This window comes from Poromitra crassiceps, assembly GCF_964638095.1.
Source record: "Poromitra crassiceps genome assembly, chromosome: 7".
Classification (NCBI taxonomy): domain Eukaryota; kingdom Metazoa; phylum Chordata; class Actinopteri; order Beryciformes; family Melamphaidae; genus Poromitra; species Poromitra crassiceps.
In genome coordinates this window covers 42,459,829-42,479,479 of record NC_139628.1, presented here as the reverse complement: position 1 = coordinate 42,479,479, position 19,651 = coordinate 42,459,829, and the positions used below count along the sequence as shown (strand labels likewise).

The window sequence follows — 19,651 nt, the reverse complement described above, 5'->3', positions numbered from 1 at the left end:
GGTCCAATACGACACAGTGGTGTCACGGTTTGGTACGTTTTCGAAACAGCAAAAAAGTTGAAATGCCAGAGAAATTGATTGATTTTAAATATATTAATTCATTTATTTTATTATTTTCAGTCTAGTTTAAATTTTCAATTTATGACAATGTTTTTTAAGATGGTTTGCAATGCGTATTGAACCTAAATTTTTTAACTTTGTAGCACTCAGATTCTTTCTGAATGAAGAGCGCACTACAAATAAAATGATTATTATTTATTATTAAAGCCTTGTACCTAACACTTTGGTATGAATAAGCGTATTGTTACACCCCTAGTTGCATCCATGATTGTATATGGGCAAGGCAGGTGGTGAGGGTGGCTGAGGTGATTGTCTTGGAGGAAATGTAGAGTTGGGTGTCAGGCAGGTGGTGAGGGTGGAGTGGGTGGGTGAGGTGATGGTCTTGGAAGAGATGTAGAGTTGGTGGTGAGGGTGGCTGAGGTGACGGTCTTGGAGGAGATGTAGAGTTGGGTGTCAGGCAGGTGGTGAGGGTGGAGTGGGTGGCTGAGGTGATGGTCTTGGAGGAGATGTAGAGTTGGTGGTGAGGGTGGAGTGGGTGGCTGAGGTGATGGTCTTGGATATGTAGAGTTGACAGGTGGTGAGGGTGGAGTAGGTGGCTGAGGTGATGGTCTTGGAGGAAATGTACAGTTGACAGGTGGAGTGGGTGTCTGAGATGATGGTATTGGAAGAGATGTAGATTTGTGGAAATGGAGGCCATGGTGGTGGAGGATTTGTCTGAAGGGAAGGATGTATAGGATGAAGGGGGGGGAGACCAAGCACTGAACCCTGGGGGACACCATGAGTGACTGGGACGGTGGAGGACTGGCAGTTGTTTATAGAGATGTATTGATGTCTGACAGAGAGATGTCAGATAAGCCAAGGGAGTGCTGAAGGCATATGGAGGATGGAATGGTTGATGTATCAAAGGACCCAAAAAGGCATAGTTTGAGACACAGACCAAGGATAATTACAGTTACAACACAGATGCTCACAGACGACACCCTTGAAAGAGAGGGACGCTTGCATGTGTGAACACGTAACATGTGTGAACGTGTAACAGCAAACTGTGCTGTTACACGTTAAGTGAAAAAACCTCTCAATTTATATTCTTGCACAAAATATATAAATTCAAGCACTTTCAGACATAGGTGACCTGAGACATTAAAAGTGCTTGTTCAACCTGAGTCAGGTCTATTTATGTCTATTTTCAAAAACTTTCAAGGCATTGATTTTTTCCCTCAAATTCACAAACTTTCAATCATTTCAAAGACCTGTGGAAAACCTGGATAACATATGGCCGCAAAGGAATAAAACAGCAATCAATCAAACAATAACAAAAATATTGATTTCATCAATTCATCTACAATCTAGTCTCGCTGGCCAGCCTCCTCTCCCTTCCGTCTGAGGAGTCTGGCACCGCAGCTCTCTATAGTGGGATTGCGAAGGGCGGCGCTTAACGGCAGTGCCCTTGGAAAATAGTTTCCAACAATCCAATTTGCCGTTTTCAGTGTGTGTGGAAACGAGCTAGCGTGTAGGTTTCTGCCGTTAGCTTGCTAGCTAGTTAGCGTTGTTGTTTTCACTGCGGCGGCAGGGCACTATTTACAGCGACACACAGGGAGGAGGGAGCGGAAGCTGCCCATGTCTGATTGACATGGTCGGAGCCAATGACAGAGCTTGTAATAAGCCGGGAGCGGACATCCGGCTGCCCCCGAAACAGTTGCTCCAATGGGAGAGCAGCTGTAGAGCAGGGGAGGGTTTATCCCAGCTATGAAGACCTGCGGCGCCAGACTCCTCAGACGGAAGGGAGAGGAGGCTGGCCAACGAGACTATCTACAATCTTAACCAGGAGACATGTGATGCTTGGCACTAAATGGAAGTCAAATGTTTGCAGAATAATCATGTTTACAGATCAGCTGCTTTCTAGGGAAGAATTACTCAAGCATACAATATAAAAACCAAAGATAACGCATCATGCTGAAGGCAGATTTTTAACAAGAATAAACATGCATCCATTGCCAATGCCCGTGTTGAAATAATGGGTAGCAATTCCAGTCCAGGAAATAATTGGTAATTAATTGCAAATACTATAAAACCCCACCACATATTGTTAAATGCTATAATTCCTGTATAGTGACATTTCAATAAACTCCAAATGAGACTGACCCCAACCTGGGTATGTACAGTGACAACACATATCTGGGGCATCATCTAAACAGAATGCGGGCCACAGGAAGATGCAGAGACCCTTTCAAGGAAACCGTTCAAGTTCAGCGAGAGGGCTGGAGTTCAGCCAACATGGTAGCAGACGGCATTCCTAGAATAGTTTCCTCTTGATATGGCTTCCTTGTGATACAATGAAACAAATAGGCCTAGGAAAGACGAGTTATTCCATAGGAGACCGTTAATCCTACATTCTGAAAATGGCATTAATTATTCAGTGCACAAGATTTATTTCATTATCCTTGTGGATGTGGTTAATTATCATTAGATAAAATATTGATATTAAATGAACTAGGATCAAATATTACAGTATGTAATACATCTGAAAATGAGTATCCAGTAAGGACAATCTATGGGTGGTGTGTGGGTTGTGGAAAAATATGTCAAGCAACTCCATTAGGTGTACTTGAACTAACCCTGCCCTTTGGGGACAGTGCAAAGGATATATACAGTACCGGTACTGACATTTCCTGGAAGTCACCACTGTGTCTCGTGAAGGGGGGGGGGGGGGTGGAAGACAGGAAGTAATGGTGTGTTTGAATGTGCATTATCAGGTGCCAGCATGCAATGCTAAGTGACATAGGCTTATATAGTAGAGCAAATACTTGAAGAGACTGATACTGAAGTTTAGTTTGTACAGTACAGGGCTTGACATTGCCATTTACCCGGTGGCAACGTTTTTTGTGCTAGCAAATATTGATTTTTAGTTCGACCGTTTGGCCGCTAAAAATTGCCTATATTTGATCATTTTTGTTGTGAAATGATTGACGGAATGATTACATTGTCAGAAAAGGCTTCCCTCTTTGCAAGCAAGCATGCAGAATGCCTCATGGTGGTTTTGACTAATTACGTAGCGACGTCAACATTCACATTCTGTGACTGCATGAATGGTGGCTGGATACAGACAAGCAACGTCACTGCAATCAGCGCTCTTTCAGATGTTTCCTAAGCCTCCGTCATCTGGCCACATGCCAGGAACAACGATTCCGCTAGAAAGGAAGATAAGAGAGAGAAGAGGAGATAGAAGATGACAGGATAAGAGTGTTAAAGATCAGCTTCACTGAGTGACAGGCAGGGCCTAATGCTTTTTTTCTTCTTTTTTCCTCTCTTTTCTTCAAAAATCAAAGTGGCAGCAGCAAAAAGCACTGATTCACTAATGGGCCAGTAGTTTCAGTGTTTGGGCCAGTGAATTTGAAAAACCACTGGTTTTTAAGTACTAAGGCACTGGAAATCAAAAGAGAAAATTGCATTTAAAGAGTGGAGAGATGAACCAGCTAGGATAGCCTCTTTTGAGCAGCTTATCCATAGAGTTAACAACACCCCTAAACGTTTTCAGGAAGATCTGGGGGCCTTACTTGGAAATATTTGGAAATGATGAGTAGAGATGATTATGATGAGTAGAGATGATTACTAATATCAGTGCTGATATTTTATTCTGAAGACTGTTGACCGATGAGGTACTGATATTATCGTGTTTCCCTAATGGCAATAATCACACACTCTAAACAGGCCGATCTCTATGTATTGTAGCAATGTATTATTAATGTAACATTGGTATTATGATGTAAGAATGTGCACCTCTTGTTTTCTTTTCACCCTTTTTTGTTTGTTTTTTGTCCGTCTTCCCCCCACTTTTTTTGTTTTTCTTCCATTTTGCTTGGTAAAGGTGACTATTGTAAATGTTTAAACATCAAAAAGCAAATAAAAGCTTTAATCACACAAAAAATGGTTCAAATGGAAAATTGGAAGTAGCCTATATCATATAGTGGACATGAGCCTATGAAATGTGAATGCATACATACATGAAAGTGACATTCATTGACACAAATGGGTTTCTGTGTAGCCCATTCAAGATATGATGGCAGGTCAATGGCAGAAATGTCATAGCAATTAGAAGAGGGATGAATAGGCAGAATACATTTTATATTATAAAAGAGATAGCTCCGGTCCTTGATTCTGATTGGCTGAGCTGCGTTCGAAGCCATTGTAAAATTCTCTATAAACACAGACTGTGACCGCGACTAACATTTCAGTTGGAGCAAAAATAAAGACGGGGCGGGGGAAATCGGAAAAACAATTCCCCCCCACCCCCGTTATTTTTTGTTTTTGCTCCAACTGAAATGTTTTATGGTCACTCTCAGGATTCAGTAGGAGAAAATGAATGCAAAACTCACTTCCGGGGCAACAGATGTCACGAGTGTGTTCAGCTCTATAGCGTCAAAACTGTGCAAGCATCCCTGTGATCCCATCACAGGATGGCCTCTAGTTTAATGATTGTGAATGCTCTGATTAAATGTAAAATAATGCTTTGTTTGTGATGACAGTTTTGTTTAGTTGTAATAGCTTAGCTAGCACCTAGGCGTCCAATGTGCTCCAGGCACTGTGGATCTTTTGTTTATGTATTCTGTGACTTTTTCTCCAAAGCCCTATCTCCAATAGTTATGAGCTATATCACTATAATGTTCCTATAACATTCCTATATGGATTTATAATCTGCTTGTGGTACTCACTAGTCAGTATATAGTGGCATCATCAGCACCCTATTCATAGCTTTCAAGGGGCGTTACGTGCTGCCGGGAACGCCCACCTGGCGGTCAAAAAAAAACTTGTTCATTCCGTTGCCTGCGAGTCGACTCACGCTGTTTGTTCAGCCAAAGTGCCGGATAGCCTACCTGTTGTGCTATCGGTTGCACTAAACCGACGAGGAGACATGCCTGGCTTGTGTTTTACAGAATCCCGTCGGAGAAAGAAAGGAGGAGGTTGTGGATTTGTGCGACGTGGTTCAGTCGCTGGGGAGGGCAAAAAAAATTGCTTTTTTTCCTACCATCAAAGTACACACGTCTTTGCTCTTTGCGGCCAACATTTCATCAAAGGTAAGCTCAAGTAACGTTACAATAATGATTAACACCCCGTTAACGTTACTTGAGCTTACCTTTGATGAAATGTTGGTCGCAAAGAGCAAAGACGTGTGTACTTTGATGGTAGAAAAAAAAGCCAAACAGCGTGAGTCGACTCGCAGGCAACGGAATGAACAAGTGTTTTTTTTGACCGCCAGGTGGGCGTTCCCGGCAGCACGTAACGCCCCTTGAAAGCTATGAATAGAGCTCAACAGTCACGTGACTTTCGTGACGTCATTTCCGCGGAAGTTCCCCATTCATTTTCTCCATAGACATTTAGAAAAATCCTTATAACGAGTTTTAAGGCTCGAACCAAGCCACCCTGTGACCTACTGAATCGTGAGTGACCATAAAACATTCAGTTTGAGCAGTTTGAGAAATAAAATAAAAATCTGGTTGTTATTCTTTTGTTCTTGCTCAAACCGACAGTTATCTAAGGATTTTTCTGAATGTCTATGGAGAAAATGAATGGGGAACTTCGTCACGAAACGAAAAGTCACCTGACTGTTGAGCTCTGTGTGTTCCGGAACCTCTTGATTTACAAATTAAAGGAACACACTGCCGCTTTTCAACCAGCTTTGTATCATTAAAAAAAATCTGTAGTATATCAGAAAACTGTAAACAGTTTTGCAGGCCTTCATTTAGTTTGACAGTTATTGCGAGTTAATTCGAGTGAAGTTGTAGACCAGTGATGCCATTTGTGCACCAACTAAATTAATGTCTGCAAAACTGTTGACAGTTTTCTGATATACTACTGATTTTGCAATGATACAAAGCTGGTTGAAAATCGGCGGAGTGTTCCTTTAATCACTGCCAACACTATTTCACATTTAATCATATTTTATACCATCAAATATCTGGGACCCATTTTTGGCCTACTCTGACGAGGTTAAGAATGATAAGTGACTGAGGTTGGGGGTGACGGATGGCTTGCCCGGCTGGACCCCTTGCGCGGGATCCCAGGCACACAATCTCTTATAAACACATAAGCACCTTATGCAGCAACGATGTCAACGATGTATGTTTTTCTTCCTTTCTTTTCCGGTGTCTGAGCCTGTTTGTCTTGTTCGGATATTGTTCTATAAAAAATTTAAAATAAAATATTAAAACTCAACATAATTCTAGGTCAATTCAACACAAACTTACTGATCAGGATGCCTTGTTGTAATAACACACTAAACCCAAGGCTTTGCATAAATGGTTATTTCTCAAACATTTGTTGCCAACAATCTGATGCCAAAATATAGTGGCTTCTCTAATTTTATTGGGGGTATGTTGGGGTATGTTGATAATGCAATACCTCCCGATTTCTCAGTTCCCTGCCATATTCATCAGGTGTTATTAATGAATGCCTTGGACATTCTATGTGTCACCGAATGCAATTCTCTAGACATTCTCTAATAAATGTATACACTATACTCATACTGTACAGTATATATCAGTCAGCTCCAACTCTACATGGTCACTGCAGTGCTAAGCTGACGCCAATGTTGACACATTGTTGCAGTGTTTGCTGAAAGGCCCAGGGCTGTTTGCTTATGTCTGAGGCAACATGAGAGAGAGAGAGAGAGAGAGGAGAGGGACACAAGGTACGTGCTGAGAGCCATGCATAGCGACTAGGAGGACAGGGGCTTAGGGTGGGAGGTGAGGGGGGTGCGGGGACAGGAATGTCCCGTCACACTGACTCCTTGGTTGGAATGGGATGCAGTCATTGGATTCAGTACCATTTAAAAGGGGAGGGGTGATATAAAGTCGAGGATGAACCCAAAGACTCTCGCTGTGCCCCCCCCCCCCCCCCGTGATTAATAAACAAAGACAGCCAGGAGTCAGTGATGCAAACAACAAAGGGAGGGAGAGTTCACATCATAGTAAATAGAGGGCAGTGAAAGTGCACGGCTGTTACGGTAGAGAATGTGTGTTCTTTGTGTGTGTGTGTGTGTGTGTGTGTGTGTGTTTTTGGGATCACAGCCAGCGAGGTCTCCTCCTCTGGCGCGACACAAGACAGGAAGCTGACATAAAAGAATAGGGGGGAACTGACTACGAGGGACCCAGGAGCCAAGGCAGTAGCCGCTGGCGAGGTCGGAAGTTATTGTTTCAGAGCTCACAGGCGTCCCCAGTGAAGAGGATAATTTGATCACTTTGTTGGACCGGCGAGGCTTTGTGGCCCCGTGACGACCAGCGGTCGTCACGTGACACTGCTACTGCGCCTGTGTCACCTGTGGTCCTCTGCACGTGGAGGGGAGCAAATTCCAGGACAGGAACCTCGTCATTGCAGTTTGCGTTGAGGGGAAACGGTGAAGAAAAGCACCATGCATCATGGGGGGGTGGCGGTAGAGAATGAATAATGGTTAGAAACATTAGCTTGTTACTGGAAGGTTGAATAGAAGCATTCTTCCATTCAATCCTCCTCTCTTGTTTAACAACTGTTACATTGACCTTGAGCAAGGCAGTTCATGGCCTATTTTACTGCTGTGAATATGCAGCCCAGTCGCCAGAATAAAATGTCACCATTGCACCTTTGTGGAATCCACGGAAATGTAGAATACTACGTGCGCTCGATGCCTAGGCTCGGCCGCCGTGTGGCCTCGCCCGTAGCTCGGCCTCGCCTATTGCCTATCCACCTTATTTTTGGCGGCCATTTTGCCTTACGTTAACTATGGGTTCTATTTCCGGTGTAACCAATTTAGATAACCCCCCAGCCCCCGACAAAAAAAACGTCTATGAGGATTTTACCCTTTTACAGCAGAGCCATTCTGCTCTACAGCCGTGTCGTTCGGGTGCTGGGATAACGTAATGCATTGTGGGTAGTCGGCTACTAACTGTGGCTAATGTTAGCGGCTAGCTAGCTATGTTACATGGCAGTAAAACGCCACCAAATTGATTTAACTTTTAACCATTTCGAGTAACACACATTTCGAGTTTCCATACGGACCTCCAGCGTTGGTTAGTTGTTTATAACGTGACTATATTTATAACTTTTATAACGGACTCCAGCTTCCGGTTTATAATTCGGGTCTGCAGCCAGAGTATAACAAAGGAAATGGCAAGCGGCAACAATGAGTCACGTTAAACCGGACCTTGTACCCACGATTCTTTTTTACAGTGGGGCATTCAAAAATAAGGTGGATAGAGACACTGCATGAAATAGGCCATGCCCATCATGGCGGGAAAGCTATCCATTGACTTCCAAACACCATTCATTTTCCTTGAATTAAACATAGCTAAAAGCTGTTGTGTGGTGGGCTGCGGAGACAACAAATGTAAAAAAAACGCAAATTAAAGTTTTTTTGTAGTCCCGAGAAAAACAAGGAAGCCATTGAGAATGGGCGAGAAGAAAAATGTGGATCTAGCTGTCAAGGAAGTTGGAGTGTTCATCTTCCGTAGATATGATCTTTGTGTGCAACACGTGACATAGGAGAACGCCAGGATTGGGGGGGAAGGGGAGTTTTTGTTTCCCTCCGTTTTGGGCGTGGTTTCTGAATGATGACGCACTCCACAGAGTCTCTAAGGGGGCACGCGCGCGCGCGTGTGTGTGTGTTGCTCACTAAATGTTATTGCATCAGTGATGTCACAATGCCTCCTTGTGTGTGTCTGTGTGACCCATTATATCACTGATGACATCATCAGTGTGTGTGTGTATGCGCCCCCCTATGACATCACTGATCAGTCTTGTCACAATGCCTCTTTGTGTGTGTGTGTGTGTGTGTGTGTGCGCGCGCGCCCTTATGACATCACTTTTGACATCATCCCTGATGACATCATCACTGATGACATCACTGATGACATGACATCATTAGCTAAAATCTGGCTCCATCAGGTCACCCGCACGGGTGCCCTTTACACACCCTGAAAGTTTCAGCCCAATCTCACCTAAAACGGCATAGCTGTAGCCGTACACAGAACTTGAAACATCGCCCACATACTCGATGCCTAGGCTCGGACGCTGCGCGGCCTATACACGTCATTGAGGATAACGACTGTCTCATGTTGAAGTACGTCTCTGGCGCCTAAGGGTGAAGGGGTGGGATTGGCGAACCTCTAACCCCGTCTTACAAGTGAGAGAGCACATGTTCAACTCCGGAGCGGTTTTAGCCACAAACCATACATTTAACCAAGTTGCTGCTCCCTCTAGTCTGAGTCTTTCAGTGATCACTTTAATCCACTCATCCCCTTGCCTTGAACTTGACATCCTTTGGCGTTCCTAACAACACCACAAAAAGAAAAAAAGATACTTGCTTTAGTTACTACCTACAGTAACCTACTCCTACGTCAATACTACCATCTTCGCTCTTATTGTTCTCCCTCTCTCTCATCCAGGCATCTAGCTAATTCTTTTTCTTTCTTTTTTTAGCTTCCCTGTGCCCCAGCTGCCCCCGGAGCTATTCCCTTGCCCTTTCAGCCATCTTTTGCCTTCTTCTGTGGTATTCTCTCCCTGCTGCCAAGCTGCCTGGTGTGGTGTATTTCTGGCATGGTGGCGAGGGACTCACACCTTCTCTTATCCAGTGGGCCTCTCACCTCCACCCCACACTACTCTACTCTCCTGGCTGTCCTGCGTGCTATTTTACTGACTTGGCTGCCCTGGCTGTAAGACCTAGACTTTTTACCCTGCAAGTTTTATTATCCAACTCACGCTTTAATATAAGTCTGTGTTGTACATATATACTGTATATTACAAAGAAATGTCTGTCACATAGGGTTTATGAGTTTCATACAGACAATCAATTAGCAACATACTGTAGACATTTGGGAATTTGTTTGATAAAGGGAACTAATCTGATTAGTCATGTATGTGTGTACTTTGAAATTTACAGTAAAAATAAAAATATTTTGTAAAACATCTTCCCTGTGCCTTTCTCTGATTCCCCTCCCCTTTCTCTGTTCACAGTTCTATCCAAAAGAAAAGCGTGCTGCTTGATGGCAAGCACCTGGTGGCCAGATGACCCATGTAGCTTGACAGGGTACAAGCACCTGGTGGCTAGATGAACAGGGTACAAGCACCTGGTGGCTAGATGAACAGAGTACAAGCACCTGGTGGTTAGATGAACAGAGTACAAGCACCTGGTGGCTAGATGAACAGGGTACAAGCACCTGGTGGCCAGATGAACAGGGTACAAGCACCTGGTGGCCAGATGAACAGAGTACAAGCACCTGGTGGCCAGATGAACAGGGTACAAGCACCTGGTGGCCAGATGAACAGGGTACAAGCACCTGGTGGCCAGATGAACAGGGTACAAGCACCTGGTGGCCAGATGAACAGGGTACAAGCACCTGGTGGCCAGATGAACAGGGTACAAGCACCTGGTGGCCAGATGAACAGGGTACAAGCACCTGGTGGCCAGATGAACAGGGTACAAGCACCTGGTGGCCAGATGACCCCTGTAGCTTGACAGGGTACAACCTGAAACTAGAACGACCGCAACGCGGACTTATGCCTCCGCCATTAGTTCATTCTTGAGTCCAAGTGGATGTTGGAGCCAAATTGGAAGAAATTGCATCAAGGCGTTTCTTTGCAGAATTGGATATTTGAGCCAAATGTGAAGAAATTTAGTCAAGGTGTTACTGAGATATGGCGTTACCGAGCTTGAAAATTGCATTTGTTAGGTCACTGTGACCTTGACCTTTGACCTTTGATAACCAAAATGGAATCAGTTCATCCTTGAGCCTAAGTGAATGTTTAAGGCGAATCTGATGAAATTCCGTCCAGGCGTTCCTCAGATATCGCGTTAACAAGCTTGAAAATGGCGTTTGAGAGGTCACAGTGACCTTGACCTTTGACCACCAAAATCTAATCAGATCATCCTTGAGCCTAATTGAATGTTTAAGGTGAATGTGATGAAATTCCGTCCAGGCGTTCCTCAGATATCGCGTTAACAAGCTTGAAAATGGCGTTGGAGAGGTCACAGTGACCTTGACCTTTGACCTTTGACCACCAAAATCTAATCAGATCATCCTTGAGCCTAAGTGAATGTTTAAGGCGAATCTGATGAAATTCCGTCCAGGCGTTCCTCAGATATCGCGTTAACAAGCTTGAAAATGGTGTTCGAGAGGTCACAGTGACCTTGACCTTTGACCTTTGACCACCAAAATCTAATCAGATCATCCTTGAGCCTAAGTGAATGTTTAAGGCGAATCTGATGAAATTCCGTCCAGGCGTTCCTCAGATATCGCGTTAACAAGCTTGAAAATGGCGTTCGAGAGGTCACAGTGACCTTGACCTTTGACCTTTGACCACCAAAATGTAATCAGATCATCCTTGAGCCTAAGTGAATGTTTAAGGCGAATCTGATGAAATTCCGTCCAGGCGTTCCTCAGATATCGCGTTAACAAGCTTGAAAATGGCGTTCGAGAGGTCACAGTGACCTTGACCTTTGACCTTTGACCACCAAAATCTAATCAGATCATCGTTGAGCCTAAGTGAATGTTTAAGGCGAATCTGAAGAAATTCCGTCAAGGCGTTCCTCAGATATCGCGTTAACAAGCTTGAAAATGGCGTTTGAGAGGTCACAGTGACCTTGACCTTTGACCTTTGACCACCAAAATCTAATCAGATCATCCTTGAGCCTAAGTGAATGTTTAAGGCGAATCTGATGAAATTCCGTCAAGGCGTTCCTCAGATATCGCGTTAACAAGCTTGAAAATGGCGTTCGAGAGGTCACAGTGACCTTGACCTTTGACCTTTGACCACCAAAATCTAATCAGATCATCCTTGAGCCTAAGTGAATGTTTAAGGCGAATCTGATGAAATTCCGTCAAGGCGTTCCTCAGATATCGCGTTAACAAACATCCGTACGGACGTACGTACGTACGGCCGGCCGTACGTACGTACGGACGGACAACCCGGATCCATAATGCCTTCGGCCTGGCTTCGCCGGCGGAGGCATAAAAACAGTGCGTTGTGGGCTCACCACCAAGGAGAAAGAGGTTTGAATGCAACGCCTGTGAGACAAAGCACAGGGGTGGAGCAGACCTAGGGGTCATGGAAAGGGGAACCAGATCTCAGAATAGGAATGCAACCTGGTGGGGAAGGAGCCTGAGCTGGTGTGAGAGGAACCAATGATGCTTCTGCAACCAAACGCTGTGATATGGCGTGGTCTCTCTCCCACTCAGGAGTTGTGAGTGGTGGCTGACTGGCTGCCACACAGTTGGAGTTTCTCCTGGTGGAAGGGAGAAATGAAGCCAATGCAGAAGTTCTTAAACCTGCATTCTTTAGGTGGCTAGTGGCCAGGTGGGCTATCTCGTGAAAAGGGCCTTTCTGTGTGGAGTTTGCATGTTCTCCCCGTGCTCCCCTGGGGTTCCCTCCACATAAAATCAATATGGACCCCCACTAAAAACATGCAAGAAGATCGTCGTCTGACCACAGCTGTCCACCGCCCCTGGCCTGACCATGGAGGAGGATGAGCCAGGATGGGAAAAATGCAGAGGACAAATTTCAGGGCACCTCTAAGTGTGTGTGTGTGTGTGTGTGTGTGTGTGTGTGTGTGTGTGTGTGTGTGTGTGTGTATAATGCATATGTGCATGCATTGGTGTATTGTGGAAAATAAAGATGGGGTTTGTCCATCCTGTACCTTTATTTAGAGGTAAAATAAGACGATAAATCAGGCTATGTTTTGGGCTGTGAGTGACAGGTCACCTGTCCAGTTATAGCGCAGCTCGCCAATCATGGACCAATGGCAGGCGGCGCTGCAGCTCTCTTCCTCTTAAAGTTTGAAGGGCAGCAGAATGTGTGGATGACGATGTTGATAAATTAAGGGCAGAGAATGGGAATCGTGTTTGGTAGTTGGCGTGGCCTACAGAAGCCCTTTAGATGCCATCTCATGAAGCGTTGATGAATGTCTGTCTGTCTGACTGCCTCCCTGCCTGACCAGAATATACATCATGATGCCCTCAGTGCCGTGGGAAAAGGTGGGTTGTCCCATCCAGGTGAGGGGTGAGCAAATGCCCCAAGTGGAGGAGTTCAGCTATTGCCGGCTCGTATTCACAATTGCAGGTAATAATGAGCGAGTGACTGAAAGAATGAGATAGCAGATAAAAGCGGCCAAAATAAAAATTGCTGGCTTGCTGGGGAAACTAAGCAGGACTCACTCTGGTTAGTCTTTGGATAGGAGACCATAGGACCAGTAGAAGGTGTTCTTCCCTCTGGTCTAATGAATACAAATATCCCCATCCCCAGTGCTCCAGGGCAGAGACACGGACTGTGAGTGATGTTAAACAGGTTCTGACTCTCTCTGCTCATTAAGATCCCACCTGCACTTATCACAAGAGTAGGGGTGTAAACCTCGTACCCTGGCTAAATTCCCACACACGCCTTCCTACTCATCCCTCGACATCTAATTGGCACATTCAGTCCTCAACTCTCCACCGTGATAGGCTGATGTGTGGTGAACGTTCTGCCATTTGTGCATCATCCAGGTGGCGGATGCGTTGCTCCACCATCACGATCCTGACCCAAATAAGTGGCTAGAAAATGGATGGATGGACCTACCGGCTACTTGGACAGATCTACACCGTCTACCTGTCATCTCACAAAGCCCACTTCTATTCAACACTGCTGTTCAATTCTGGCACCAAACAAACTGACATGATTGCTATTGCTATGCTATGCTATTGCTATGATATGCTAACAATACCTCTCCTCAGTGCCAGACTCTCCTGAATGGGAATAATACTATAACCACCACCCCCACCTGAAAGAGAATAAATGGGTTCAAGTCCTGAAGAGCAATCTACGTTATGTGTCTCCTGTGTCTCTTTATATTGTTTTTGTTGTTGTTTTTAAAGGGTGGCTTAGTTTTTGTGCTACAAACATGAAACTTTGCAATACGAATGAGTAGAGTGGGCTCAATTCAATAATTCAATATTCAATAATTCAATATTATCATTTATCATCTTTCAGTGGAATCATATTGTGATGATATGAAGATATTTTAATGTCGTCGTGACACACATTTCTGCTGTCTAAATTGATGACAAGCAGATTTTACTTAAAAAGCTCACAGCATTACCATCCGGTTCAATGAGATGAACAATAATTTGATTATTTAACGTGATTTTGCACACGTGAACCATATCGTGATATATATTGATATATCGCGAAAGATCCGGATGATTATTGTGATACTGGTTTCAACCATATCGCCCAGCCCTACGAATAAGGTGCAATCAATGGGTGCAATATCTACCCAATTTACAGTAAGATGTTGCAATAATTAAAGTCCAAAACTCAAACATCTCTATAGATAGATGCCTTAATCATGCAAGCTTTTGACCCCTTAACGCAGTGGTTCTCAAATGGGGGTCTGCGGACCCCCAGGGGTCCGTGGCACTTTGCCAGGGGGTCCGCGAAAAGTTTTCAGGTAAAAAAAAATAATAATAATAATAATTAATTAATTAAAGAATAAAATGCTACATGTTACTTATTCCTTCTCAAACTACTTCCTACATGGTGCTAGTCTATCAAAATATCTTGGCTGTCATTGATTGTGTTGCATAGTGGTTTTCTGTACTGTTGACAAATTGTGATATTGTAAGTCGCTTTGGACAAAACAAAAGCGTCTGCTAAATGATGTAATGTAAATGTAATGTAATAAAAAAAAAAAATTTTTTTTTTTTTTGCAAAATCTTCATTGTTCAATGAAAATAGTTTATGCTTTAAATCTAAAATGGTTCATGGATTACATTCTAATAACAAACCTATCAAATTAAAAGTCAAGCACGTTACCGTGGAAACAATTAAGCTTAGCCCAAAATCACAAATCAGAATGAGGGGGTCCCCGGTATATTTTCTATCTTGTAAGGGGTCCTTGGCTGAAAAACATTTGAGAACCTCTGCCTTAACGTTCCCATATGGCCCATTAAATTGCAGTGGCATGGATTCTTGACAGTACCATCTAATCTAATGGAACACTGGCCATTTGTGACTATTGTTGGGGGGGAAAGGAACGCCCACATACTTCAATGGGAATTCCATTGACGCTTCTCCTACTAGCTCAAACATTTAATACTACAACGTCCTCAAACAAAACCACTTGCACCAAAAGAGGCCCTGCACTGCCTCAACATGCAGCTCTTACAGGTAGATGTCTGTAAGCATTACTGGAGTCACACAGCTGTTCAAACCACAAGCTCACAAGGGGCATCATCGTTATGCAATAAGGCCTAAAAGCATAATGCAATGCAATCCAATTTGGCTGTTATGACTATTTAGTTCTAATTCAGTTCAGGGGACATGAGAAAAGGTGTGTTCTTTGCTGTAGATCTCTATGCCACTTTGTACTGCAATTATTCAGAAGCACAGATTAAAAACAATATCTAGTATCAGTATCAAGACAGCATTAGTTACTAGAAACATACTAGTAGGAAAATATGAGCATTCCATGTGCAGAAAGGTGATTTAAAGCACATATGAAGCAGTGTAGCTGTCCCAAACATGCTTAGACCAATATCTGTGTATTCTAATGTGCTTCTTTTCTTGTCTTCTCTATTCACAATGGGGTATTGTTGTCTGGTATATTTTAGGTTCCACTGAAATTCTCTGGACCCTGTGGAAATTCCTCGTGGGTAATTTCATTTGTAGGCATTTCATGGCTATCGACTTCATGGTTAAGACTAATTAGATAACGAGGTTCCCATGCTTACAGTATATCATGATGTAACCACCGGGGTCTAACTGATTCAGATATGTATACATATAATTTAGATTGGATCTGTGGTGACTTCATGTCACAAAGAGAACGGAAATTGATGATTAATAAATTGGGTTAAATGGTAAGTGGAAATCGATAAAGCTAAGGCCACAGCTACTGTACGGCTCATTCTTCAAACGATTAGATCCCATATTAAAACTGTAATAGCCCAGTCTTGTCAAAAACCCCAAAATGAGTTATTTTACAAATGATCTCCTTGTATTGTTTTGGCTTTTATCAGAATGCCCCCTGTACCCACCTGAGGTACAGTTGGAAAAGCCTCTTCAGGGATTGAATGAGAGGTGGCCTGTCCAATTGGAGAGTGGAAGGGTGTGAAGTGGCCCAACTGTTGTGTCTGCCTCATGCTCCTTTTCTGTAAAATAAATAAACAAATACAAATACATACTTACACATACATACATATATACATACATACATCTGATTTAAAATGATCATGATACAGCAAAAGTCATGTATCACTGCATACACAAGCTACTACGACCATGCTATCATTTGCTATCAGCACATCTAGTACAATACCCTCCGCAATCTTGCAGGTTGCATTGGTTTTGAAGGGGTGAGTAACCTGTTTCTGGTTGGGTAATGGGTGGTGTGAGCCCATCAGTCTTCCCTCCAGTCTGTCTAAAGCAGTCTGCAGAATCACAGCACTTGCACAGACCACTGTCTCCCTCTGTGGCACGCCAGCTGAATGACACAAATGTCTTGTTAGCACACTGCAGCTGTGATGTGATGGCCTGCACTGCAACATGCAATCCAGCTAAGGAAATAAGCTTGATATCAGTTTGTTTATTTATTTATTTTTACCTTTATTTAACCAGGTAAAAATACTTGAGAACCAATTCTCATTTATTTATTATTTATTTCTTATGGCCAAAAGGTGATCACCTCATTTGCCAACACTTTGGCAGCCTAACCTGAATGTGGGGCTGTGGAAGAAGCAGGCTTTGTTGAGGCGGTCAGGTGGGTTTTGTTTAAGAGTGGCCCTGAGGTGACAGTTGACGAACATCTGCAACAAGAAAGCAAGACAATTTTTAACTAAATACATTTTGATTCTGGGGACCAATTTCAATATCTCAATAGCACTATATACCAACAAATGATAATTTTATTTATATCACATATTCCCAAAAAGTACTTGACAATCAAAAAACAAACAAAAAAATCCAATAGGATAAGTAAATTATGCTACTCTAACGGTAGCCAGCGGTCGTGCTGTGCAGTGAGTAAAACTCACTCCTGACAGCTTAAGAGAGACGCTCTAGCGACAGATGCTAGAGGTAATGGGTTTTAGCTTCCTTGCTAGAACGTGCCGGAGGTTCCGAGTTCAATCCCCAGGCTGCGGGGGACTAAGCATGCAGGTTACACTGCCAATAACATGTTTGTGCTCATGAAGACAATCATTCAAATAATGGTAATCCTTCAGATAGTGACGAGTTACCTGGTCTCCAGACTCCTGGCTGAAGTGGAAGGCTTGGACGCTGAAGCGCAGTCTGTTATCTTGCTCCCTCGGGAGGAATGTAGAGGGTGACTTTGGCACTACACTGTCCATAAGACACCTGTAACAGAGGAGCAACACTCACTTGCATGATCCAAGTGAACTGCGTGAAACATAGTCGTGATGCGTGTCTCACTCTCACCACTTGGTATAGATTTGTTTAAAGCACAGATTTCAGTTTACATTTGAAATCTTGGATGAGGTCACTGTGCCATAAACAAACTTTGGAGTATAGTAGCCACTAAATTGTGTATAAAATCCACAAATCAGTTTCTTTTCACTCAAATTTGACCATGGGTCAGTGAAAGGATGTGACTGACCCATGGTTAGTGATAAACATGTAGCTGGGCAAGGAGAGACGGTCAGGCTTCAGTGTAGCGACACAGGAGTCAACGTAGATCCTGAGAGGAGGGTGCAGAGGGGCAACGACGCTGGCCTCCAGAAACACCACCTCCCCCTGCTGGTACACCGATGAACTACGTGGAGAGGTCCAGTCATCTACAAAGAACGATAGGCATAGGCAGATATTCATTTCTCTATTCTTTTTTTTTCAGTCCCAGATTCCACTGCATTCCAAGTACAAGCACTATTGCCACATTTTACTGTTGTGCTGTCAGGGACATCTCTGAGCGTTACCCTCAGGATCTTTCTATGTTCGTCTCAGGACTTCATGGTAGTAAGAGCCCTCTCATGGACCATACGATTTTCGTTAGACAATCTGTGTTGGGAATTAAACTCACCTTATTTCTGCACTTTGAAGTCACAGGTAGGGTCGGGTGGTGCAAACTAATTATATCGGAAATCGGAAGCCTAGTTGCGGGGAAAAGTGAGCGGTTCTTTTTTTAAAGACAAAGTTTGACGAGAATCACCGAGTTGCCTGGAAACAGAGTCCAGACACATGCGCACTGGCATCATTTTGCCTTCTACATACATTCTGCAATGCATTTTAGACAGACCACCACCGTTGACTTTTCCCCGCCACTAGGCTTCCGATATAATTAGTTTGCCCCACCCGACCCTACCTGTGACTTCAAAGTGCAGAAATAAGGTGAGTTTAATGCCCAACACAGATTGTCTAACGAAAATCGCATGGTCCATGAGAGGGCTCTTACTACCGTGAAGTCCTGAGTGAGACGAACATAGAAAGAGCCTGAGGGTAACTCTGAGCGTAGCTACAGTCAGATAGTAGTTTCACCTGCCATGGTGCGAAGGGAGAAGTGCAGCAGGCCAAAGCCACTGATAGTGGAGGTCATGGGCAGCCAGGTCGGGGTGACAGGCTCCCCACTCACTCTCTGCTTTCTGTACCGCCATAGAGGGAAGGGCACAGGTTACATTTGGTGTAACCTGAGGTAGACAGTTGCTAGCCAGTTACCTGAATAACTCGGCGCCAAATGATTGTGTTCTGATTAATCTGTAGGTACACATAGGATGATGTCACACACTACTGTGGCATCCATCCACCTCACCTCTTATAATGGCACTCAATAGGTACAACAGTGGTTGCCCCTCTGACTATCAGACCTCCTGTAGAGATGGGAATCACCGCAGGAAACAGGACCAGCTGGTTGGAATAGACAAGCCAGTCCCCGTCAACCTGGATATTTAACAAGTATCAATGAAAGCATGGATACATTAATGAATGAACGGGAAAAATAATAATAATCATAAGTTCTCAGCACTTCAATGGCTACTCATTTTGGATTATGATTGATGGCAAAGGCAGAGCTCAGATGATCATGCTCAGGTGGTCAGAGGGACCAGAGGGAGGCGCTGTTGTGTATAGATACATTAAATACTGACTTTATGTAAACACACACTCTAGGCAATACATTCATGCGGTTATGAATTTGTCTTGTCTACAGCAGGTGACGTCACGTGTCAGAAAGTGCACAGTGACTAGCCAGGTCTAATTTTAACCGGGATATCCTTACTCTCATTTGATCACTTACTCTGGACTCAGTCCCACATTCTTGTAGTCCAGCATAGATGAGCATTTCAGAGTCAGACACGGGTCCCTCTCTGACGGGTCTGCAGGAGCCCTGCTGCTGTGTTGAGTTGTCTCCCAGGTGAAGATGTTCGTGTGTGAACGGGATCCGCCGCTCTGCGAAAAACTCTCGCTTCACTGCTATCCTCATTTTGACTTCTTCACATTTTACTACAAGTCCAACCTCGTCCAGAGTTTGTAAAGCACTTCCCTTTGCAAAAGAAACGCCGCGCAGACACTGCCAAACCATTAAATAGACGAGGGAATTCGTGTATTTTAACTTCGTCGCCATTTTTGTTGAGAAAAGAAACGT

The 19,651-nt window shown here is 43.8% G+C and overlaps 1 protein-coding gene across 1 annotated transcript; it reads right to left on the bottom strand.

Annotated features, from left to right (window-relative positions):
* Positions 1–513: 513 nt before the first annotated feature.
* LOC310779616 (zona pellucida sperm-binding protein 3-like) lies at positions 514–19,489 on the bottom strand (the record flags this gene model as incomplete). The annotated part of the gene is made up of 8 exons (XM_083640128.1): positions 514–707; positions 16,425–16,543; positions 16,774–16,865; positions 17,298–17,415; positions 17,675–17,852; positions 18,550–18,653; positions 18,821–18,948; positions 19,304–19,489. The coding sequence occupies 8 exons, from the start codon at positions 19,487–19,489 to the stop codon at positions 514–516; spliced, it is 1,119 nt and encodes a 372-aa protein (XP_083496254.1).
* Positions 19,490–19,651: the final 162 nt, after the last annotated feature.